At 37.9% G+C, this 26,111-nt stretch overlaps 3 protein-coding genes across 10 annotated transcripts in view; 1 reads left to right on the top strand and 2 right to left on the bottom strand.

The window, feature by feature from the left end:
* Flo2 (flotillin-2) overlaps positions 1 to 16,328 on the top strand; it is a 121,352-nt gene extending 105,024 nt beyond the window's left edge. Inside the window, exons 2-9 of one of the 2 annotated variants that reach the window (XR_006260300.1) lie at positions 8,149 to 8,445; positions 8,645 to 8,877; positions 9,029 to 9,148; positions 9,480 to 9,694; positions 9,839 to 10,022; positions 10,138 to 10,284; positions 10,512 to 11,094; positions 11,349 to 16,328. Coding sequence is in view for 1 of the 2 variants with exons in the window: in XM_043414337.1 (XP_043270272.1) it covers positions 8,149 to 8,445; positions 8,645 to 8,877; positions 9,029 to 9,148; positions 9,480 to 9,694; positions 9,839 to 10,022; positions 10,138 to 10,284; positions 10,512 to 10,541 (1,226 nt within the window). In the remaining variant the exon portion in view is untranslated. Of the gene's footprint in view, positions 1 to 8,148; positions 8,446 to 8,644; positions 8,878 to 9,028; positions 9,149 to 9,479; positions 9,695 to 9,838; positions 10,023 to 10,137; positions 10,285 to 10,511 lie in introns of both variants that reach the window. The other variant, XM_043414337.1, reaches the window with a different exon arrangement.
* Positions 721 to 5,837, bottom strand: LOC122407862 (glucose dehydrogenase [FAD, quinone]). The gene is made up of 4 exons (XM_043414329.1): positions 5,348 to 5,837; positions 3,979 to 4,220; positions 3,680 to 3,850; positions 721 to 2,898 (listed from the first exon to the last, which is right to left on the bottom strand). Exons 2-4 carry the CDS (start codon positions 4,175 to 4,177, stop codon positions 1,394 to 1,396), a joined length of 1,875 nt encoding a protein of 624 aa, XP_043270264.1. The 5' UTR covers positions 4,178 to 4,220; positions 5,348 to 5,837; the 3' UTR covers positions 721 to 1,393.
* Positions 16,329 to 16,479: 151 nt separating the features above from the next.
* Positions 16,480 to 26,111, bottom strand: part of LOC122407854 (max-binding protein MNT-like) — a 47,322-nt gene continuing 37,690 nt past the window's right edge. For 4 of the 7 annotated variants that reach the window (XM_043414314.1, XM_043414316.1, XM_043414315.1 and 1 more), the window contains 5 exons: positions 25,218 to 25,401; positions 24,341 to 24,609; positions 23,662 to 24,151; positions 23,040 to 23,222; positions 16,480 to 22,080 (listed from right to left, as the gene is read on the bottom strand). In XM_043414314.1, the coding sequence (XP_043270249.1) occupies positions 21,677 to 22,080; positions 23,040 to 23,222; positions 23,662 to 24,151; positions 24,341 to 24,609; positions 25,218 to 25,401 (1,530 nt within the window). In that variant the 3' untranslated portion in view covers positions 16,480 to 21,676. Of the gene's footprint in view, positions 22,081 to 22,967; positions 23,223 to 23,661; positions 24,152 to 24,340; positions 24,610 to 25,217; positions 25,402 to 26,111 lie in introns of all 7 variants that reach the window. The other 3 variants (XM_043414317.1, XM_043414313.1, XR_006260299.1) reach the window with 2 other exon arrangements.

Here is a 26,111-nt window from a genome sequence, read left to right as displayed (position 1 = left end):
GCCGGGCTTCTAATTGCCTAAATACTCCTAAACCAAGAGATGAACTGCTTTAACCCATCGAAATATCAATAAGAAGCCGGCGTTTCGTGTTGAGTTGGCGCTGTGTGAAAACGTGCTTTAGTTATCGCAAAAAAAGTGAGTACACATTTGTTTTTAATACTGCAAACGTTATATCCTTTCAAAGGAAAGCTCATACGATGTATTTAAGGTGTCAGGTGCTAGATTAATTCGTAAATTTTCTTGATTTTACCGCCCAGTACTTGGTGCTGCGCGCACCAACATTCAAAAATTCGTATTTCACAGCAAAAAATCTAAAAATGTCACAATGGATTCGTAAACTAGAAAGTATTTTGTGATAAAATTATGAAGGGAGTAATTTTCCTTCATCGTAAAATAGGCCTCGGTCTGAGAGGGTTAATGCAGTCATCCAACGTTGTGCAAACACCTCATCAAAAAAGGGACTTTGGTTCGAAATGATAGAAACGCCACAGTTGATCTGAGATGCTATTTATTATAATAATTTCATCGAAGAAACATCGAGCGTTGAACGTCATCAGTTGTTCTGTCGAACGCTTGAGCTTGACGCAATACTTAATAAATAAACGTTATACTTAAAAACTATTTCTTATTCACAAATACTGTTTCGGCCATGCCTATCACTTGAATCGAATTCCCCACGAGCGCAAGACTTCAGACTGCTCAAGAGGTCACTTACTCATAAAAACAATGTGGCTCATTCACTCTCGGTGAACATGACCAATCGACATATAAAAACTGGTTTCCCAAGGCGCTTATGGAGCATTTCGACGTAAGAAAACGAACGTTGCTCGGGTTTTCGGAACCATTGAACCGGATCGGTCTTCCTACGACAGAAATCACAAATTTCTGACAATTTCTGTACACGACCTACGACGCTGAAGTTTGCAACGTTGGAGTCTAACGAAATTATCGAAAATAACATTTGTAATAGACCAATTTTTGATTTCACGAAGTATCGATACAGTTTGAAAAACTACGAATTGTAAATTCGGCAGGGAACGAAATTGTAGAATTGCTGAAATTATTGGAGGCTTTTTTTACATAATTTCGTTGAACTCCAACGTTGGACGACCTTCAATTGAATCAACTCGTCGCAAGCAGTCCAGTGAGCGAAGCAACGTGGTCGATGTAACCACCTGGCTCGTTGATATGTACAGATTTACAGTGACAAACCGAATACTTTCAAGAACTTGGAAGCATTCGCAGGTTGAGCTTGGATGTTTTGGGCGAAGATTCAACCCTGGCAAAGTTGCTAGGGCTCAAGCGCGCTATTCGTGGCCACGCTAAAGCTCTCAATTCCAGTTTCCACCAACATTTTTTACGGATCGTTTCATCAAGATCAGTGGTTCGGACACTAAGTTTGGTAGCGATGTCTGCCGAGCCAAAATTCCTTGATCAAGTCCGAGCCTTTTTCCCCGATCATGATGGTGGGTGCGTTCGTATTGCCGCTGACGACATTGGGCATGATGGAGGCATCGATGACGCGGAGTCCCTTGACGCCGTAGACGCGAAGAGTGCTATCGACGACGGCGGTCGGGTCAGTCGGAGGGCCCATTTTGCAGGTTCCGGTGGGATGATAAACCGTTGCGGAGTAATGTCTGATCATGCATTCCCAGTAGGAATCGGAGTACCGTTCGATGTGTTTGCAGCCAGGAAAATCGTGGGGATTGAGTTCGCTCCCGAAGCGCGCGAAAGCGGGAGTTCTGCTGAGGGCGACGCTGATTTTGACGCCTTCGACGAGGGTCGCCATGTCGACTGGATCTTGGAAGTAATTCGGGTATATGAGCGGGTGGTCGAGGGGATTTCTGCTCCTAAGTCGTATCATGCCCTTGCTCTTTGGACGGAGAAGCATCGGCAGGAAGCTGTAAGTGTCCTGGTTGTTGATGGGGCCGAAAACTTTGTCGTAGAAGAGCCGGGTGAGTCCGTGAGCCTTGTAGAGTTGTCTTCCGCCGTCGGAGTTGGTTGAACCGGACAGAAAGTGGAGCTCGATGTCGGGGAAGTCGTGAGAGGCGTTGACGTATTTCGTGTTGACGAAGGCCAGGCCTTCGATGCCACCGAGAACAGTGAGGGGACCGGTGCCCAAAACGGCGTAGTTCATCACGGAGGTTGGAGTGTACAGACGCGTTTCCACTATGGAAATCTGTTTGTTGACCATGAACGTTAGCCCACCGAGGGCGATGTGATCTTGAAGATTGTTGCCCACACTGAGATCCTGGATCACCGGGATACCGTGCTGCGTCAGATGGTCCTTCGGCCCAATACCCGAGAGCATCAACAATTGGGGCGAATTTATCGAGCCACCTGAGGATATGACTTCTTTCTTAGCTCGCACATTCACCAATTTACCGTCTCTCAAGAACTCAACTCCGTAAGCTCTGTTGCCCACTGGATCGATGAGGATCTTCGTAACGTGGCTGTTTATGACGATATGAAGGTTTTCACGGAGCCTGGCAGGCCTCAGGAACGCCTTGGCAGTCGAGCACCGACTGCCGTCCCTCGTCGTGCCTTGGGCTATCATGAAACCCGATTGGTATTCGCCGTTAATGTCTCTCGTCGCGTAGCCCATTTGACGACCAGCTTCGACGAAGGCCGTCGCCAAGGGCGTTCTCCACGGGGCTTCCGACACCGTCAAGTATCCTCCGGTCGCATGGTACCTCGTGCTCGCCAAGTAGGGGTTCTTGTTGTCTTCTGACTTCTTGAAATAGGGCAGCACGTCCTCGTAGCTCCAGCCAGGATTCCCCTGCGCCTCCCAGATGTCGTAGTCCTTCGCGTTTCCTCGGAGATAAGCCATGTAATTGAGCACGCTGCTCCCACCCAAAACTTTCCCTCTCGGCCAATTGCAACGGTTGTTCTCCATCGCTGTTGCCAAATTTTAATCACAACCGTTACATTATTCTCGCACTCGAGACGCTACTATCGACTGTTGGTTTGTTACCGACCGTGATCTCAACGATTTTCATGCGAAATACGATTGGACAAATTCAAACGTCAATGTTCTTGAATTTTTAAGATTTTTCACTTAAAAACCGACGCATTTGAAAAGTGGATTTAACGTTCTTACGATTAAATTAAGGTGGAACGGTGCCGTGTATCAAAAAAAGGGATTTTTATGCAAATTGGTAGATACGAATTAGTTTTTTACATTGGATCGTCAGTTTTCAATAAAACTACATCTTTCAAGTTTTCGATTAAACGAACATTAGTATATGAACCAACTGTCAAGATAACTCTCGCGAAATTTGCAGTCACCGTATCGTTTGTCTGCAATGTGCAAAAGAAAATGAATGACCGAAGTTTGTCTCTCTCTTTTCGCGGACACAGCTTCAAACGCGGCGACGTCGCACCGATCAACGCACTCTGGTATTATAAACAGTGCGACTTACAGCTTTTGCTCTCGAGCTTGAGCAGACCAAATGTTTGATATTTTGAAATATAAAACGAGAAACTTTTTTCGCCAATATTAGGAACACTACCGTTGAACTAGTTGTTTTTTCATCTAAAAGTATACAATTATCATTTTTTCATATGAATTGAAAAGCAGAAACTTAATTCACGTGCAGTCGGTAAGACGAGTGGCTTTCCCCCTAAAAGAGACACCGTTCTACCTCAATCATCAAAATTTCGTTCCTCAATGAATTACCCATGCAAACTCCAGGCTGAGGTTCCGTCTTGTACTTCCAATCGATCCGAGACAGCTGCAAATATCCAGCCAGGAGAGGAATATCTGTAATCTCCATTTCGTCACCGCCAGCTTCCAATAACAGTACGTTCCAATGACGAACCTCCGACAGTCGACTGGCAACGACAGCCCCTGTATAAAAATTCGTTTCCGTTCAGACGATCATCGTTTTTCTCATAATTTTATTGAACTACCATAAATTATGAGTTTCGGTATTTCCATCATAATTTCTCGTCCAATTTCACTTCTTCGATACTGACCCGCCGAACCCCCTCCCACTACTATGAAATCATAGATCGGTAGCATGTCCTCCAACTCCGTAGGTATCAGTCTCGATTCCTGGTCCGTCGAGTCGTACTGGAAATAAGCCAAAGTCGCAGCGAGCAGGGGGATGATCCATCCCCCACCAGCAGCGGTGGCCCCTGCCAAGCCGCCTCCCAAAAGCGTGTCAACGTTCATGATCCTTTGCTCACTTCAAACTCCTCCAATTTTCGAGATTATTCTGCAAAGAGAAGGACCATTTCGGGTATTTTCTTTTCGAGTGCGAACGAATCTTTAAGGTGGGTGTATATTCGCTGTCCAAGATTACGCGATTACGCGAACAACATTTTTAAACAAAACTGACAGCGTCAATTGCAGCGGTAGCTGTTGCACGAGGCTAGTCAAAAGAACTCTTGAAACGTTTTTTTATCATAAAATTGTATAAAACAGTTGGTTCCCTACAGATTATACTTCTAAAATAATAAAATTATTATTTTAAAGTAAGTTTAGTCTTTTGAAATTTGCGATAGATGTAGTTGGTGCAAGAATCACGTGGCCATCAGCCTTCCACCTTAATTACCAATTTTTGAAGAAAAAACAGTTGCAATGGCTCGTCAGCCGATTCCATTATAACTGCGATCATAAAGCAAATGCTCTCTTTACATTTTTTTGTACGTTTTTCCATACAAGAATCAAGCCGACACGTACATTCTTCGTTTTCGATTTACTCGTTCAATGTTTATCTGCCTTTGGTCCTTTAAATTCAGACCGCAACAACTCAGAAACTGTGAATCCCAGCCGGAAGGCTCGGAGGCGAATACGCGTGGACGGAAAACCGTCTCACAGCCAACCACGTGGTCGGTCAACGGTTATAACGGACGTGAGCAAAATAATGGCATCGTTCTCGTACTCACAAACTACTTTTCCTTCGTCAACTGTTTTTTCCTCATTTCCTTCCACAAAACGGTAATAAAACTGAGCACAGTCCATTTGACGTGGTGCCACGAGGATTGTCGACCTTAGCGATAAACAATCCACCAAGCCAAAAGTCATTTTAAAGAAATGTTTTTTTCCCCACTTTTCGAAAAGTGAGCAATCAAACCGTTTGCAATTTTAATGCTGCTACGGTACCGACGAAATTCCACTTTTCCAACAACATTGCAAATGATTCTGTGGCTTCGAACACGAGTGGATAATAATCCTCCAATGAAGAATGTGCTTGTTTCACTATCCAGGGAAACATTTACGGTCTCGAAGGATATAATTTGAGCGCAATTTTCCCACTAAACGTTATATTATTGTCTTATCGGTAATCGGTAATTAAACTCATAAAAATGATGAGAAAATGAATAAAACTCCGCAACGAACCTGTGTGAACGTTTAGTTCCTTCCTCACGTATCGGTCATCAAATCAGCGCGATCCACCAAAATGAACAAAATGAATTTACTGAATGAACACACTTCTCGTCTGACGTTCGATTTTCTAGCGAAATGAAAAATTTCGATCCAAAATGGTCGCAGTGATTTGAGAGAAGATTCAATGAAACGTTGACTCCTCGAACGATCGACGTACAGTCCGAAAAACTTGGACGGATCTTCGACCATGACCTTGCTATACCGTCCGCCAAGAAGATACTGGATCCTTGGAGGTCTACGAGAAACTTCGAAGCTTCGAAGATGAGCGTTCGTGCACGTATAACGGTCATCGACGTCTCCCTCTCTCGCTCCGATACTTCCTGAATCCACGTCGTCCGTATATACGGAGACGCTATGGCGTCTCTATAGACGTATGTATGCAACGCTTTTTCATCCTCATTTCCCAACTCCTTTCTTCTTCCCAGGCATTTTCATTAATTCTGACTCGATCCCACAGTTCTCTTCTTCTTAGATTACGTGTTGAATGGCAGGCATGTTATTTTCACGGTCGAAACGTCTCGTCGACCTCGATTCTTTTGAAACAAATTACGCATCTCTGGCGCGCAGGATAATCGGAATAAATGTTTGAACGCTCGGAATTCCAGGCTCAAAATAGACCGATTTTTCTTTCCCACTGGGAACGCGCGAAATTTCGTGCAATTCATTTTAAAGTAGTTCATGCGCGAAACTATTTTTTTAAGAAAGTCTAGAAATTTACTCGGAGTTTAAACGTTTGAAAAATTATCTTTCCATTCAAAGAATGAACGCTTCTTACGAAGTTTGTGAAAAAGTACACGATAACAATGCAGTACGTAACGAAAGTTTGGAAAAAAATTCGAGACGATTGTCTTACTAGTAATAAAGATAAATTACGTTAAAGATGGAACGAAGTTGATAAACTCGTTAACTCGAATTTCCTTATTTCGGCATTTTGTTTCTTTTTGGCTTGGCCCATTCCTGTCACAGCCGTCTGTCTTTCCATTAATACTTTTTTCTCGATCCATTTTCCGTTGGGTTTTCCCTTTGCGCTCTCCAATGCGATTTTTGACATAAAAAACAGTGGTATTTTCGTCAGAGACGGATGAAAGTTAGCGATGGATCACCGATTAATTGATGCCTTGTAATTTCGTTCGTCAAAAAATCAGTTGAAAAAATGTATTTACAATTTCGAATTAATGACTCTGACATTAATTATAAGTGATTATATATCTTTAATTAGGAAGTAAAATACGATCCTTCGGGCACGATCTACCTTAAAAATTGCCTTAACCAACCGCCTCGTGTCTACTCAATTTGAATATCTTCACTCGCCTTTTTTATCTAATTTGCAATTTAAGGAGTTTCGGTACAAAAGTCTAAATGTTAAGAAATTGATGAAATTTGGTGATAATGTTCTTCAACATCAAGTGCGAAAACACAAATTTTTTCAAAATTTTTTTCTACTTAGTTATCGAGTAATTACGCATTAAAGCAGATTTCTTATGCCCGGAATGTATACCTATATATATGGAAACGCTATGCTTATACACGTGAACTTTAGTGATCAATTACTCGATAACTGTGTAGAAGAAAAATCTTAAAAAATTTGTATAGTCAAATTTGGCACTAAAGAATATGTTCACCAAATTTTATAAAATTCTGAACTTTTTGAATTTTTTAATTTTTTTAGCATGGGTTAGCATGGCAACATTGTATCGTCTGTACCGAAACTCCTTAATCACGAGTTCACAAATTTTCATGGTTATTTAGTATAGGTTAACAGAAGTTCTGAGCATTCGTGAAAAAAGAACTGATCCATGTGACTTTTGTGGAATTATTTCATACTCGACAAATCGCTGTAGTCCCCCATTAGTCCGAATTCCCAATACCCAAGTAGAGATCAATCGGTGTTTCTTCGTTTAGGCAAAACACATCGATCGCACTTTTGTTCAATCAGTTCCATGCATACGTGACATTGTCCACGTCTATGACGTATTCTATGTCAGAATAAATAATACTCTGTCATCACGAGTGCTCCGGTCTTACGGTAAAGTGTGGCACGAACGTATAGTCTCAAGTGACCTACTTTCCTGTACATGCTACTCCGACGTTGAAATAACGAACCGTTTCGATATCAAGTTTGCCACGTATTTTCAACCAATTCGAAATAAATACTCTCGCCAATCCACTCGCCACGATTTCGAAACGGAAATTCAATGAAACAATAAGAGGCTCGACGCTTTGCAATTGTTTAATGGAATTCGAATTTCCGTCAACGAGTCACAGTTTTTTACACTTTTATCGAACAAAAAAATCGTTCGATCACCCTCGCCACCTTTTCTTTCGTGTTTATTTAATAATATTTCACAATTTTTCTTCCATTTATTCGTTTATCTTTCATACTCCGTAATAATAATTGAACCAAAGAGATGACAATAAAAAGAAACATAAAATTTGAATAAAACTAATTTATTGAGGAGATAATTTTTGGGAATTTTTTTGAAAAAACGTTCTCGATCAAATTATTTGAAATTTTGTGTATTGAATTATTGAAGTAATGGAGTGTAGAAGAAATGTTTTTTTTTTTTTTTCAATTTTTAGTACATTTTATCAAGCAGAGGAGCGCTCGCGAAATGGCGTCTCAAAAGTGCCACCGCAAGCATCTGAAATGAAAAATGAAAAATGAAAAATGAATTTAACAGTCCTAACGATCTGTTAAAGTCCGTTAGGAGCAAGAATTCTAAACGGCCTCATTTTTTCGCATGTTTATACAGGAGGATGTTGCGGATCGATGAAAAAACGAACGATCGTCGGTGGCTATGCATTTTGCTGGTGGTTCGTTACGGACGTGCAACGTTTGTCCCTGGAGGTAATGACGTTGAACCCAGTTTGCGAGAACGTTGAAACTGCCCAGGGCGTACCGCTCACGGTGACCGGTGTAGCACAATGCAAAATCATGAAAGCCGACGAATTGTTGCACACCGCCAGCGAACAATTTCTTGGGAAGACTGTTTTCGAGATCAAGTCAACGATACTGTCGACTTTGGAAGGACATCTACGAGCGATTCTCGGTTAGTGCACGCATGGTTTTTCAATTTTTTCCCACGACTTTTCCTCCCCGACTGAACTAGAGGAGTTGTGGAGTTGTTTTAAAAAATGCAAAAAAAGGAACCAGTCGAAGATCGATACGAAAGAATCCCACGAGCATTGAATCGAATCGCGAGCCTCCTCCATCGTTGAAGTTGACTAACAATAATTTTATCCGCGCAGGCACTTTATCGGTCGAGGAAGTGTACAAGGATCGAGATCAGTTCGCAGCATTGGTACGGGAAGTTGCAGCACCGGACGTAGGCCGGATGGGCATCGAGATTCTCTCGTTCACGATCAAGGACGTTTACGACGATGTGCAATACTTGGCCTCGCTCGGTAAAGCGCAAACAGCGGCTGTGAAGAGAGACGCTGACGTTGGGGTTGCCGAGGCCAATCGTGACGCCGGCATCAGAGTGAGTCTCGACTCAATCGTCAAAGTTTCAATTCGAATCTCCTCTTAATCCAAAGCCAACAATGTTGTTTTGAAAAAAATCACCGTTTAGCCCGCGTCGTCGTTGTCAAAACGACTTTTATTTGCTTGTTTTCCTTTTCGTTGCGTTTCAGGAAGCCGAGTGCGAAAAAGCAGCGATGGATATTAAATACAACACGGACACGAAGATCGAGGATAACGCGAGACTTTATCAGTTGCAAAAAGCTAACTTTGATCAGGAAGTTAACACGGCGGTAAATCGATTGAAACATGTTGTAGAATTACTTTATCTTGTAAATATTTTCCTCGTGATCACGAATCGACGCGAACGAACGTGCTAAAGTAAGCAACGTTCGTGTTTTTGTTTTCGCACCTCCGAACGTATGACATCCACTCGTGCCTTAAGTCATATGAACGCATTCCGAAGAACTTGGATTTAAAAACACGCGATACGATTATTGTTCCCGAAAATCTTGACTTTTACACTTGAATTATTTCGAGGCAATGTGAATTCAGATTGCAACGACGCGAATCCTTCATTTCCTTAAATAAATTTCACTCTAATATTCATCCTCGTCGTTGTAGAAAGCCGAAGCTCAGCTCGCCTATGAGCTGCAGGCAGCCAAGATTAAGCAGAGAATACGAAACGAAGAAATACAGATCGAAGTCGTCGAGAGGCGTAAGCAAATCGAAGTCGAAGTCCAAGAAGTACGAAGGAAGGAGCACGAGTTACAGAGCACCGTCAGATTGCCCGCCGAGGCAGAAAGTTATAAAATGGGAAAAGTGGCCGAAGGAAAAAGGTGAACGAAGTAGCGATGCTCATTGAGACTGCTTATTCGACTCGAAATCCCATTTTAACGTATTTGTACCTTAAAAGGGCCATCGATCGTATCGCAGAAAAAAACACCGTTTAAAAATGATTTTTTATCGTTTAATCACCCCAGGACACAGACAGTTTCTGCGGCGACAGCCGAGGCTGACAAGATTCGATTGCTCGGTGAGGCTGAAGCTCAAGCATTGGAGGTCATTGGTGCATCGGAGGCTGAACGAATGCGACTCAAAGCAGCCGTTTACAACAGGTACGGCGAGGCTGCTGTCCTGAACATTGTCCTGAACGCAATGCCCAAGGTGAGACTCAACTTTTTGTCAAATTTACTTCAATTTACAGCTCGTGAATTTCGCCATTTTTTATTTCGTTTTGTACTTCACATACCGAGCACTCATTTGACAATTATTCTTTCAGATCGCCGCTGAAATCTCCGCACCGTTGGCCAGGACGGAAGAAATTGTTCTTCTTGGAGGAAACGACAGTACTTCGGGCGAACTTACCCGTCTCGTCGGTCAAGTACCTCCAGCAGTTCAAGCTTTGACCGGAGTAGACCTCTCAAAGGTAAATCGCTTCTACAAACGCTCTTTTGCATATTAAAAACGAACGAAAAAATCGTGAGCAACAGGAATTCACATGATTTATATTGAAAACCGTTTAGAATGATTTTTTCCGACAATGAAAATTGATCGGAATGATTAACGTCAACGGGCTCTCCGCCATTCGAATCCGCATGGAACACAAATGCTTTTCATGATTCAACTCACCAATAAATAATTATTGTTTTCCAGGTTTTAGGAAAAATACCTGGGGCTAAGTAATTCACAGCAAATTGATTTTCAACGACTCGGAAACCCGTCCACCCCTCTACGGATTTCAGTAGCCCTTCAAGAGAGAAAATAGTATATAATATACTATCAATTACTTCTCTCCTCTGCCATTCAGTCGCTTACAAGCGACCCTCCAACTTCAACTCTTTCCCCAATTTTTCTACCTCAAATTTGGACATTGATCGCAGAAGTTAGCAGCGAGCAGCGTAGATACGTTTCTAATATTATTTTTGCGAGCCTTTTCTCGACCATCGGACGCACACTCATCATTCAGATTCCAAGTAAACGACGCTCGCAATGATTACGAATTTTTCTTTATACATTTTCTTAAAAACGGCGAGACGGATATGATAAATAGACAATTTCATGGATCGAGTTACCAAACGGAAAACAGTAACGATTATTGTGAATCGAATTGTAAATTCGTCAATTTGTTATTGAATCAAAAAATATTATTTACAGCCAACGCAAGCGACTACGCTCACATATTTCGTTGAGTTTCATCACAATCTTTTATTAACTCCAGATCGATTCGTACGTTTTGGTAATATATTATTGAGTAACGTTAATAGCCTGGTTGAACGGCATGAAATGCTGCATTTCCCGACGAATTATATACTGCAATTTTTCATGAAATACCGAAATAAACGTCATTGGGAAAATGTACTTCAATCTTGTAAAATTAGCCATATTTTTACGTATTTTCGGACACACTATTGTTTTCAACAAATGTCTCGAGTCCAAGATTCTCCAGCGGGCAATCGCTGCGAGAAATTGAAACTTCGTATTCTTGCGTAGAGTGTGCTTTCGCCATCCTAATGTGAAAGTAACAAAAAAAAAAACAAGCAACTTGTCCTTCTAACTCGTTCGCTCTTCTTGGAGCTCTTTTCATATGGGTATTTCTTACATGTGGTGTGTATACGTTCACATTCCATGAGTATTCGTACAATCATTGACTTGTAATGTAACAGAAAGAAACAAAAGGCACGTGTGATCTTCAATCTTCCGGTTAAAGTATCGCTGAACTTGGTTAAAAAAGAAAACAAAAAATCTTTCAGGTGACTTAGCTCATGAAATCACACAAAAATTACGATATTTAACTTTTGTATGTCACGATATGTTCGAGTATTAATCCAGCAGGATGCGTTAAACCAAAATGACGTAGGACACGATTCCAAAAAAGGTTCATTTTGAACTAATTTTCGCCGGTTGATACACACGGAAAAAAAACAAAGATTTTAACGAAAAGGAAAATTGTCCGAGCGACTGGCTGCTGATGTAACACAAAAATCAAATGTACGTCGTTGTATTTAGAAATCTATTGTGATCGGCAGTGCTCGATCATTGTGTTCAACTGAGTAGGTAAATTTATGGGAGACGAAGATAGGAGAAAGGAAGAGACGAAGTTAAAAGAAGGAAACAAATTATCTCGGGGTACCATCGTTTTCGTAGAAACTACGAATATCGCGAACAGGGCAGAAGGATAAACTCTCTTCAGAGTTCGTTGGAAATTAGTCACGATGGAATCTCTCGCATTAAGATTGAGCTTTGATGATGATAATAAAATTGAAACGAAAAAAAAGAAAAGAAAAGAAAAATTAATAAAGAGACAAAAAAACGTAAAAAATTGTGAAGAGGCGACGCTTTAGACAAATTATGTTTCGCACGCTCGATTAATAGACTGTCACTCGGTCACCCCAACGGCAATTCCGCCCACTGGATGTTTTTTGTTTGTCAATATGAAGGGAAAGAGAAAAAAATAAGAAAGAGGTAAAAATGTACATAGTTTGTACAATCTAGCCGTACTAAGCATGTATATACATAACGTAGATACACTAATTAAAAACGGCAGTAAAGTAGAGAAAAAATCTAAGACCATTGATTGACACGAGTATAAACGAATTTTAGTGCGACCGGAATTTCCAATTGTACACACCAACAAAATCGATTGATTCAGTGTTGCATCACGACCCTTTTACGTCACAGATCTCTCATTAAATGAAAAAACTCTCGTTTTTTTTCTGTCGATGTGGATCACTATAAAAATCAATCTTTCTCGTATATTTTCACATCGTTTACTCATATTCACACGCGAACTCGAAATTTTTATTAAAATATATTCCAAAGAGATTTTGTAATACTCACACGTTATCGAAAGGAACAAATACTCCGATACATAAATATATTTTTCTTGTAGCAAAAGTGTCACAAGGATAGGATTGAATTCAAGTACAAATCATGATCGTCTGTCGTTAGCCATCGTCTTCCCCTCCCATAATTAGCGTGAATAGATTCGACGAATACCTAGACATAAACTCGATGTCTTTTACATCGGTTGAAATTTCGAAAAAAGGAATAAATTTTTAAAAATCTCTTACTGATGTAAAATTGATCGACGAGTCCGAGCCGGTGGGTGATCGAGTGTGAAATTTAGACGCGTCGCTCTACGATACTTTAAGCTCGCGAATATTTGCAATGTGTAGTTTTTTCATCGGGTTTTAATAACGGGTTTTTTTTATAGTTTGTTGCGACTCGATATATATTTACTATTTTTCGATATTCTATCCCTCTACCTCCACATAATTTGTTCAATAATTAACTATAACGAAAAATGAGTTACCGTTCGGATATACGAAAAGAGATTTACTCTTAATTAAAGTTCTGTTTTAAGTTTGCACACAAAATAGTTGTTTGACATTCTGACAAATTCGATAACTGACTTTCTCCCTGTGCCATGCTGAAAACTGAACAACTCGGACACAGGAAAATTCATTAGTCCAAAAATACTCAACAATCAATTGAATCATCAACTTATTTCAATGTGAGAAATAACCAAAATTTTCTTACCTTCACACAATCACCGTCTAGCTAATGAAAATGATGTGTGTTTGCAGTGAAAAATAAATGTCAAAATGTTCCATGTACCAGAAAATTATGTTCTAACGCTTATACATTTATTAATATATACTTCATTTAATCGTGATTTAAACAATTAGTCGCATAAGTTAACGATAATATTAAGTTTTATACTCTAATCTCAGAACTAATACTAGCTGATCGACAAATCGAACAAAAGTGTGCAAATAGTAATGAATAAACTGAAGATTTTCATTAGGTGTGGAATTGCGTTTTAAATTTTACGCTGAAACGAAATAAGTGAAGGAGAGCTATCTGATTCGACTAATTTGCGATCCGATTGAACAAAAGAGCACAGTGTGTTTGCGTCTATAAACGGTAATCCGCGAAAATATAAGCTGCACAGGATTATTGTCGACTACGAATATTAGCACCGTTCGTGTAAAAAGTCATTTAACATTATTTCCTTCCAAAAAAATGATCAATGAACAAAATATCGATACCCGTATTTGTAATCATCGAGAATGAGTGTTTCTCTCACTTGTGTGAAAAAGAGGCTTCGATATTTTCTAGCGATAACATTATTTCTTTTTAGAATTATTCTGAATGGCTTTATTTTTATTTACTATTGTCTCATCGATTGCAATAATTTATCTTACGTTTCAAACAAGTCCCAATTAAATTCATGCTAATTTTAAATGACTACTCACACGACCTTATACATTTATAAATAATGAAACTAATACATTTAAAAAACGAAAAAAAAAAGTAAAATAATACGAAAACATTGTATATCGAAGGGGGAGGATTGATAAATTTCAAATTGCACGAGGCTTGAGAACGAACTTTTTTCGAGAGATTTTTTTCTTTTGTTTTTTTTTTTCGAAAAAGAAAAAATTGTTCCAATGTGAATTGCAACCGATATGTACTGTTATATAGCCCAATGGATTGATAAAATTTCGCTCTTATTGCTTGCGAGTACAAAGTACTTTTATATTTCTAATAATACGGTGACAGTGCCAATTCCATCATTTTTAGCTTTCTATTTTGTAAAACCGTAACCACAGGGAGACCAAAGCGTGGCATACAGTGAATATTTTTCAAAATATGAGTAATCTTTTTTTATAAATATACATCTATATACATATATACATATACACATATATATTCATTATGAATTCAATTATCGGTATAAGAAATAAGTTTGTATCAAATCAATAGTATCGTCAATTCGTTGTTTTTCGTCTTTCTAATGTCTCAGTGCTCTAGAATTGAAAAAAAAACGCTTGAAATCAATGGAATGGTGGTTCCAAAGTGAAAGTTCGAGAGAAGAGGACCAAAATAAATAAAATAGATTATTGCAAAAGTTAGTTTTAAAAGTAGAACAGCAAAAATCTAAGAAATCTTGAAAAAAATTCATTTTAATTACATTGGTTGGAACTTTCGAAGTTACCTGTAAACTTGCATTCAAGGATACAGCAAAAATCATATTTTAACATTTGCAAATAACGAGATCTAGCCTCAATTTTTTGGAATCGCCATTTCCCTCAAAAGTTCCGATACTTGACGAGAGTATTTCGAGATGAAACTGGTGACACCGTATTTGTGGGAAACAGTTACTCAAAATCTTTTTGTTTTCAAGCAAACAGTTTCTCATTAACAATATTTCAATAGAATATGTATCAATAATGCCATAATATCGAATCACTTAGTCAAAAAATCTCGAGTGCATCTAAAAAAATCAAGAAACATACGTACTTTGATTTTGAACGAGAGAAATCGCACGACACCAAGTGTTACCATTTTTCCAGTTGCATTGTATACTTGCATTTTCAACTGTCACGTTACAAAAGAGCTGGGCGCGATTATTTTTAGGATTTCCATGATAATCCTTCACAGCTCTATTTTAGTTCCTTTGTCAAGTTTACAGATTTTTAGTTCCGCATGTATAATGAGAGATATACATATACGTATGTAAATCCAGTACACAGTACCGACCCAACTCAGTTATAAATCTCTGTGGTCACGTACAGTTCCACGTTCAATGACGTTTTTTTTCTTCTTTCTAATTGTAATCCCGTCTTAATACTATATTGAATACTGGTTTAGCAATCCCTTTTAACCCTTTACTCGATACCTAAAAGTGTAATTATTTCAAACGCCGTCTTCGATATACGAATTTGCACTGTAATTAATCAAGTCGACGATAAATTTCGAACGAATATCACGGCGAAACGAAAAAAAAAAAAAATAGTATAGAGCAATGCCCTCCCATGGCAAGCACGTTGTCAACGTTAAATTCATAATTTTATAATTTTGGGTCAAATACGAAAAGAACAGGAAAATTTCTGCACATGATAGTACCACGATTGAAAACAAAAAAAATTATCTTCCCTATTAAGTGTAAGCGACGGATAGAAAAAAAAAACGATAACGAGAATTATATAAAAGAGAAGTGAAGAAAACGAATACAAACACTACGATTGTTTCGAAAATTATTTCCAACAATGTCTACTATATGCGGATATAAATGTTCATCTTATGCATAACAAATACACCCAACTCGACCAAGAAAAAAAAAGCTTAGATAAAAAGGATGAATAAATTCAATGAAAAATCAAGTCCAAATAATCGACGATAATTATCGATTCAAAATTTTGCCGGATAACTAGACAGAGATGTAGTTTTTTTTTTAATAACCTCGAAAAACATGAAATAATATATATATGTATACACGCATGTATATATATACATATATATATATATTTATATTTTGGGGAGTCTGTGCTAGAAAATATTTCGATACCGTAGATAGACGACAACATTTATTATTGTGTCATACTTAAAACTCTATCTGAAAGTAATGAAATAGACTATGTGAATTAGTGCATATTTTTAATAAATGGAGCATTAAATTACACATTTATTAGTGTTTCGTGTGGAATACTTATATTGAAAAAAAAAAAACGATAATAAAAAATATTGAATCTCCTGCCATTCCTATGTGAACAAAAGATCCTACGATCGAGGGAATTCTCAAGTGATTAATTTGAAATAATGACAAACATCGAAAGATTTTTCGAATGAGGTTTATTACAGCAAGACTATTCGTTTCGAATATTTACATGGAAACGCAACTTCCTTACTGTAATAGATAAAATTAACACGTAGACATATAGTAAATTTATCATTACCATTCAAGTTACCTATTTACAGAAATATACAAAGTTAATGTACAGTAAAGTCATTAACGATAATCCTTAGTCAATCCAATCGATTGATCGCGGTCCAATAGTTTTATGGTTTACCTCCATTCTTTTCTCCACTAAATTCTCTTTCGCGATCTTTATTTTTCTCACACATACAATCTACAAACTCTTTTACTCTCTCGCTCACTTAGTTCCTCAACAAGTTTTCAACCGCATTTCCAAATTCAATTCACCGTTATACTTCCATTAATTTTATTATACTATTGCCGCATCGTTATCATCACCATCATCTCGTTGAACTCGTAAAAGAAAGACAGACCTTAACAATAACATCATCGATGAACAAACGTGCAAAGAGGAAGTTTTTATTTTACTTTTATTTCTTTTTTTTTTTTACTTTTTTTTCATTTTTTCATTTATCTATCTATTAAGATTCTTTTAATGAGCTCTGTGTATGTGAATATTTTTTTGTACCAGAACGTGCCTTTTCCGTTAACTTTCTTGTTTTTATTTTTATATATTTTTTTTTTTAATTTTTTTTTTTTACGTAAACATTTGTTCGTGGCGTTGCACTGACGATCGATATATGTATATTCGTTCAAAAGAGCTAAAACTTTGTATCTTTTTAACATATCATTTGTATCGAAAGATTCGACGATATTCTACCATTGACGAGAGCAATTTCATTTTGTGTGTTACCATTGTTTTCATGTTTTTTTTTTTTTTTTTTTTTCAATTATTTCTTTTCAATCATTTGATTATGCGCTCGGTATTGTGTTGTTTTTGTATTTATTTTTGTTATCCTGAGCTTTTTTTAATAGAATATTAGTACGAAGCAATAAAAGATCCGAGAAAAGGACGATTTTTGTTCCGTTCCCTGATCAATTATCTTTTACTTTGCTGCGTAAAAGTGGTTGCTGTGAAAGCAGCAAAAAAACGCGTTAGAATCAGTTTCGAAAAATAGTAGTAATAATAATAATAATAATCATGATAAAAGACCTGAAAAAATGAAATAGACAAAAATAATTTTTATAAAAATCTTTCTCTCTGCTCGCTTTTTGAATAAAGGTATATCTACGGTTCCCACAACCCAGCACCGCAACTCTACAATGCCAATGCAACACACACACACACACACGCACGCACGCACGCACATACACACACACCGATTACACTGTCAACATGATTCATTATATTTCTTATTCTTTTTCCATCCGATTATTATTATTTCTTTGTTACTTGTATTTTCCACATTCCCACGGATTCGGTTTAGGCGCGTAGTACAAATTCTACCGTGAACCTCGATCACATACAACACTGGTGTATAACCAGCGCGTTAAAAATTGAGCGCTCGTTCTTCTTTGTTTTTTTTTAAATTTTTTTTGTTTTTTAATTTTATTCTTTTACACTTCAATTCATTATATTTTTTCCATTCTCACACCTGCGCAGTTATGTTTATTCATCTTTCTATTATATTTTTCGCCAACCTCACAATTAACTCGTACTCCATAATTATCTTGTCGTACATTTCTCTTTTTCTTCATTACCGATCGTATTGTTTGTATAATATATGTACAATTAGGTATTTGCTGTTTGTTGTTGATGTTGTTGTTGTTGTTGTTGTTTAAAGATGTTGGTGAATATTTTTCGTTAGCAACGGACGCCTACACTGGAAATAGCTTAGTATTCTCCATTAACTATAGGATGTTAATTGAATTCATTAATCACTTATATCACATTGTTCGTGTATACGCAGCCTTCGAACATTTCTTTTTCGTGTTTTCCCTTCCCTCGCTAGCTTAACATCTAACACTCCCGTTATTTTTCTCGTTCGGTATCACCCACACGTATAACCATTGTTCAAAAAGATCATTTGCACATTATCTGGCTCGCACTTAGCCCGAGAATGATGGGTGAATAAATTTATGTCTAATTCTGTATGTCCATGAGCGGATATTCTGCTTTCCTTTCTTTTTTTCACTATAACGTTCTTACGTTCTTCTCCGACATATATATATATGTATATATATTTGTTTCTCGTTTCGTCACTACTCAAGCGCATCACTCGGGACGCAACATTTATTGAGATTTAAGTAAAACGACATTCATTTTGGTCTCTACTCGATGTAAAAAAAGATTTGTTTTTTTTTCTCTTAATTTTTATTTTCTGCATACTGATTTTTGTCGTTCTCTCAAATGCTGGCTTCCTTTGGTTACGAATAACCGTTACGCGTCGTATCAAAGATATTTCAAGAAGAAAATCGTCAATTTGAAGATTGTTACACGCAGTTATAACGATCGCACGTAAAATAACATCGAGGCCAAAATAAGAAAAAAAAAATACACAAGAAATTGTTCGGTTCGAAACATACCAAAAGAAAAACACTTCCGATATTCAACGGTTTCCACTCAATCATCACGGATTATCTCGATTAAACAATACATACATCTGAATGTGTGTATATGTACAAGAAACATCCTATATTCTCCAATTCAATTCGCCCACGTGGATTGAATAATTTATAGATTTACAGAAAAAAAAAATAAAGAACGGGGTAATTGGTGCGCAATATATATAATAATGTATTATGGTGATGAATATTTTGAAAATGAAAAACCGAAAAATAATTGACGCAATGATACAATTAAAATCATATTGAAATAAGAAAACTCACTAGATTGTATTCGTGTAGCTAAATGAAGAACATTTTTCAACTATTCGGTCGTTAGTTTAACTCGTATTTTTCTAAAACGCCAAAGTATTTCATTTTTTTTCTTTACGTAAAATAATGTTTAACGGTTTTTCATACAAATACTGTCCATCCCTCAGAGTGAAATGATACTATTATCATACAAAATCGTGATTCGCTTTTCGACGCACAGCGAACGTAAATACTCGTTTGTTAATATACATGGATAGAAAAAAATTAAGATCAACGTTCGTCATTTTCTTTGCTGAAGCGTTAACCTTAAATGCAGCTAAAACAATCGCTTGTTTTTTTTTACCATATGTTTTTTATTAATTCAATCCTAAACCGCAAAACATGAATTGAACAATGCCTGAACGAATCCACCCTCTACTTTCCAACGTCTTGCGTCAAGCTGAAATGAATTTTCGTGATCGCATCTGAGAGAAAAAAAATACTCTTTTTCGAAATTCATTATATATCTAAGGACGCAAGGTATCGTGACCCAGCTTTAACATACGATGTTATTCATTATTTTGCTTCGTGCTACGCAGCAGCAAACAATTTCTAAAGGAAGAACAATAAAAAAGAATATTTTTGACAAAAGTTTTGTCAGCGAATATATTAATCATTCCGTTTTTATGAAGAATGTTTGCTAAATTTGTTTCGAATGAGTTACGTGGCTCAACGTATTTCGTTCAAATTGCTCAATATCTCTGTGCGCCCATCTCTTTTCAGTCGAAATCACAGTCTTCAAATTTCATTTCCGAGCCCAGAATTTGAAGGGGTTTTGCCAAAATTCGTTAAATAATTCGTCGCAACGAGTCAGTCTCAAATGAAAAACTTAAAAAAAAAACAAAGAATTGATCCAATCTAAAAATCATATAAATATAATATGCGCATAGATATTACATAGGAATATTAGATGCAAAAGTTAATTCGAGTGCCCTTCCCCTCATAGAATTCAATGCGAAAAGGCACCAAATTGAGTTCTAGATCTAATATTATTTATAGGAATCGTATGACAAGCAGAAAATTTAGTATCGTCGTCATGACGAACCGTAAGCAATTTAGAGACAAATTTTCACAAGACACATGAGCAAAAAAAATTTCTTCCTCATTGCGAGGTTTCAATAATAGCATGGTCCCTCTCGTTGCATAATCGTTCAACTTTAAATTTATTTGACTCTGGATTGCCACCGTTATGATGATTTCGCACATGCTGAACAAATTTTATGTAAAATAAAAATCGTTCCTTTCTTCTTACTTCTACACTCCGTTTCCTATTCTTTCATTGCAATTAGTAGTCGACGTCGAACACGTACCTTTTATATCTACTAAGGCCACGTTCGTTCTAATCGAAACGAGCCAAGCCCACGATTATTATTCTTATTATTATTTTATTTTTTTTTTTTAAATAAGATCGATCTGCAGTAACGACGACGATCAAAGAAAGGAAATAAAATTGGGAATCCGACGGTTGATGATCGTACGGATAAATCATCAAAATGACACATGCAATAATCGAATCCAGGATGCAGGAAAAACCAGAAAGTATCGGTGAATATAATTAGATTTTTTACTAATATTTACGGATAATTTATATTAATTCATACTAATCTCTCAATACATCCGTCAATCGCTTTTCACTGATCACTTATTCCGGGATAGCATGACGTATTGTGAAACGAGAATTACCTGGCAACCCATTTGAATGGTTCAAATTATGATTTACAAATTAAGAAAGTGTGAGCTCCAACAAAGAGTTTCTTCCATCGAACTCATGCCCGTCCGTTGTTTCTTTGCCATTCTCTTCTCCATTAGACAGAACCAGTGTCTTTATCCAGCTTCTATCCCATAGCGACAAATCATTCGTTTGAATTTGGATCTTTCTTGAATTTTTAACAACAAGAAACGAATAACGAGAAGAGCATCAGAGCCACGGTGAATCTAATATTATTCTTTGATTTTCCGGATGAATTTATCGTCATTTGTCCAAAAGCACGATTGAAATTTTGAGCAAAAGTTTGATTGGAGTGCGAATGTTTGATCAGAGAAAGAAACAGCGCAGCGAGAACCACGGTCTTTTGAAAATAAAGAAACTTATTATCTTCGTTCCGTTAAACGATTTGGATTACACGCGGCCATTAGAACCACTCTCGAGAAATTCCGAGTTTTCCTTCGTTCCAGCTTCATAGCTGGGTCACAAACATCTCTTCAATCGTTGCGTTTGAATGATTTTCATGTAAAAATACGCGACGTATTTACACTCGGTAGATTGGCGAAGTACGAGACGCGCAAACCGAACGAGAATCACAAATTTCCATAGCCCGTGAACCTCGTCTCAGACGAGCTTTCCTTTCTTTCGACCCTGTCAGACACTCGAGTGGGTGGTGACGGAAGGTTGCGTGCTCGAAGGGATCGTCGATGGAACGGACGTGTTTGATGACGTGCTGACAACGACGACCGGCTTTACGAGTGTCGTCGTATTGATATACTGAGCATTTACGAGCGGCATTTGTCCCACGGATTTAAGGATAGGCGTCGTTATCATTTTACCGGCGAGACTCGTTGGTGCCAGAATATGGGCGGTCACCTGATTTCCTTGAGAAACCACGGTCATTGGTGTTACTATTGGAGTTAGTGCCGACAATGGGGCGTGTTGACCTACTATGTGAGTTATTTGACCCTCTGTGGACGGATTCGTTTGCATAACCGTCGAGCCACCTTTGCCCGGCGAAGCTTGAAGCGAGACGCCTGCATGACTCAGTGTCAGACCTGAAATTTTTTCCATTTATTTTATAATTTCGCATATCATTCAGCAGTTTATATCAAAAGATTCAATGATAACAATCTTCGTAAGAAGGAACAGTGGCTATATGAATTTATAACTTTCGACACTACAACAACCATCGAACGCATGTCGGCCGTTCTACCAGAAATATCGATTTGAACGAGTATTGAAAAAAATATTATCGTCTTTTCTCCCTTCATATTTGCTCATGAAACTTTGTTAAAATTCATTTCAATTCTTCATCCGGTTTCCCATATCAAGCAATCCGCATTTGTTCTCAAAATCTCACCAAAGATTAATTTTAATTTATTCGTAATTGAATTAATTTGTAACGATGCAGTTTGATATCAACGAATGTTGGAAATGTATAAAAATTGAAAAATAAGATTTCGAATCTCTCACTCAATTAAACAGCTGAGTCTCCAAATATTTAAAGGAAAAAAAATGTGTTGTTACGCATATTCAAAGCTCCTCGCTTACTGAATACCACGAGCAGCTCTGCATATGGGCATTTTTAATTTAGCGCCAATTCATTACGAATTCGCAACAGTGCGAACCGGCCTTGGTATATGGCGCCATTTTAGAATTTTCAAAGCTCGAAAAGGACGAAAAAAACTTAGGAAATTTTTAGTTTCTCGAGCTGGGATTCGAACTCGAGTCCCAAGAGTCATCATGCTCCGTCCCTAACCACTTGGCCGACAAGGCCAACAGCGTTGTGGTATCGAATCGTTTACATGTGTTGAACGAGTGTCAAAAACGACCATGCTATTTCTTAATAGTTTTAATTACGTAATTAAATATGACAATATAGTCGAAAGAGTCTTTGACTCGAAATAATGCACTAATTGTGAAAATCGTTGAACCTCTTTACCCCAACAACTGTGCGATGGAAAGGGGGAAATGTTTGTGTTTTTCGTAATGAAATTTGTTTGTGGTCAGTCACCTCCTTGAACAGTGAGTGGCTGAGCCTTGACGGAACGGAACACACCGTTTGCAGGTAAAATATTGAGTTCAGCGCCTCCGGGGAGTCTCGTTAATTCCGATCCATTTCCACCAACGAGTGTCACTCCACCAACCATTTTATGAGTTGTCTGCGCATCACCGGTTCTCATTCTCGACTGGGCGGCTGTTTGAGTTGAAAGTTAACAAATTAATAAAACATTAAATATTAACGAAGGGAACGCTGTGAGATAAAACAAGAAATTTTGCGAATTAGGCAATCAGTTATTCAGAAATTACCATTTTTTAACATTTTTATCAGGGAAGAAAATATAATAACGTTAAAATATGGGAAATTTAGTCGACTTTTGCAAACGTAAAAGTCATATTAAAGTCAGTATGCAAACGGCATAGTAAATTTCATCGATTGATAAATGCGAATATTTTAAAAAATAGATATTTTTTTGAAAATAAAAAATGCTCATTCGTTACAAGGGAAGCTTGTCTCTCAAAGCACACAAAACTGAAATCCGAAAAGATTAATTCTGAAAAAAGGTTTTATTTTCTTTGAGCTAAATCAATCTAATATTTAACGTTCTACATTTCAGTGCCAGTGATATACTAACTCGTAACGTTGAGTGTTGGGGCAGCATGTGTAGCGAGAACGAGTGGCCTTGCCTCATTCCCAGAGTGTACGAACGTGACGGGCCTTACTTCGTTCGCGGATGACTGTACAGCAAGTGCCAATGGCCTATCGTTGTTCGACAAATTCGAATGAACAAAAGTAACTCTATTATCATTTGCGGCGGAAGAGTGAACGACCAAGGCGACAGGTCTTGGCTCACTTCCAGTGCTCGTTTGTACAGTAATCAAAGGTCTCGATTGATCTGAGGAATTTTGAACTGCGAGAGTCAGCGGACGAGTCTCGTTGTTGCCGGTGGTATGAGTTACAAGGAGTTGTCTCGTATCGCCGGGAATAACCCTCAGTCCTGGACCGAGATGCTGGAGAGCGGGAACAATCGTTGCCAAGCCTTGACTCGTGTTCAACATTGGTAAGTGCAATTGATGCGACTGTTGCTGCTGCATCACGTTAGCCGAAGTTGTCACGACTTTTTCCTGCAAAAAATTCAATTCGAAAAATTCAATGATCAGTGTTGTTCGTTAAAATTCACGGAGTTTTTGACGATACTTGAATCATTGCATTGCTTTTTCTTATTATTTGGAATATTGGATTTAAAAAATGGGCTATTTTCGCTCAACATGCCGTTGGCCTCTGATCACAGCTCATCATTTTTCAATACTAACTTGAGCGGGTGTAGGAATGCTAGGAGTTGATGCTCCGGGACTCGAGCTCGCGGGTGGACTTTCCCTCGAGCTTTGAGCGAGATTGAGGCCCTGGGTTTGGCACACAACCGCCGCGGTTGCCACTTGATTGTGAATATTCGAGGTCGTGTTTGCTGTCTGAAGATTTTGCGGTGAACTCGCTGTCGCGGCGCTACTCAGGCTACTCGTGCTACTGTACCTCGTACCGCCACGTGCCAGCCCAGTCACGTCCACGTCCATACTTTCTGAAACTTTGTTCAACAACAAACGAATTAGTTCGTATATTCTCAAACGTTACGTGGATTTTGATAGAATTGGTTTCGATTAATCTTTGGAAATTATATGTTTTATTGAAAAATAGGAGATTTAATTGGATAACAAATATTCATCCCTGACTCTAAATAAGACATTGAAAAATCTTTTAGTGATAATTTTTAAACGACTTCATCGATTGTAAAAAAAAAATTCAAAACAAAAAAAGCTGTAATTTATGAAAAATATGCACTTTCAATTAAGAATTATTCAAACAGATTCTTCGGCAATAAATATCGAGTTTGTACGTGCTCGAGTTTAAATTAATTTCCGACACAGGCATGCCCGACGAGAGAAGAAAAAATAAACGTGATTTATCGCAGTTAGAAATAAATTGCTACTCTCGCGTTGTAGAAAGACTGATTGATCTCGTAATCTATGAATTCTCTAATGAATTCCGAATCGAGAAATATCTTCGGTGGAAAAAACCACAAGGTTTTTCTTGCGAATGAGCAATGAAAGAGTTATCAAAAGTACAAGTTCGTATTGATGGTAGACAGGATAACCTGGTTTTCGATTAAAACGAAAAGCAATGAGATTTCTCTACCATTCTTCGAGGCTGACGGGTCTACAGCCGAATTTGGTTCCTGCAGCAAAGTACTGAAATCAATGTGATCCCACGTTGCAGATAATTCTTTCTTCAGCGCGACTATCCTCTGTTGAGCGGCGATTTTTTCTCTAGCAAGCCTTTCCATCTCGTGCTCCGAGTCTCGTTCTTTTCTTCTCAATGTCTGAAACAGTACGTAAAAATATTTGTGAATACGTGCTTTTTTAGTTTCTGTATGAGTAATAGATGTTTCTAATGTTTGTTTCGAGTAATGCAAGATTTTCAACAAAGCATTTTTGAAAAACTGCACAAACATCTGCAGTTCTCATCCATTTTCCATTTTCATTGGGGAAGGACAATGAATTTTTTGTCTTTCCTCGTCGACGACGACACAAATCAATGGGAACGATAAAAATATTTTTCCACGAAAGCATCGCAACGAATTTGAGAAAAATTACCAAAAGTATGACAAATAACTTTTTGAGGATATTACAACAGCAAAGATGACCTGGGGATAAACAAGAGTCATGCACATTCGGAAATAAGACATGGTTTTCTCGTTATTTTGCCCTTCCACAAATCTTCCATTCTGACGAAATATTTCCTTGGCTAAGTAGCAAAGGAAATATTTTATGAGTGAAGGAAAATCACGAAGAGATCTGCCAAAGTTCAAAATTCATTGTTTTCATATTTTCACTTCAAATAATATGCGGAGCTCGAAATATCCAAGATCGATTTCTGGCCACGTTCAGTTGATTTTCTTCTGACTAGAAATTTCGCGATCATTTTTTCTATTATTATAATGACTCAATATTTTAGCCCAAAACTACACAAATTGGCAAGGATGAGAAACGATGACGAAGAAACGAGGAGAATGGGAAGCTGTCGACGTAA

The sequence above is a fragment of the Venturia canescens genome, chromosome 3 (assembly GCF_019457755.1).
Source record: "Venturia canescens isolate UGA chromosome 3, ASM1945775v1, whole genome shotgun sequence".
Lineage (NCBI taxonomy): Eukaryota > Metazoa > Arthropoda > Insecta > Hymenoptera > Ichneumonidae > Venturia > Venturia canescens.
The sequence above is the reverse complement of the archived record's forward strand: the minus strand, read 5'-3'. Positions and strand labels throughout refer to the sequence as shown.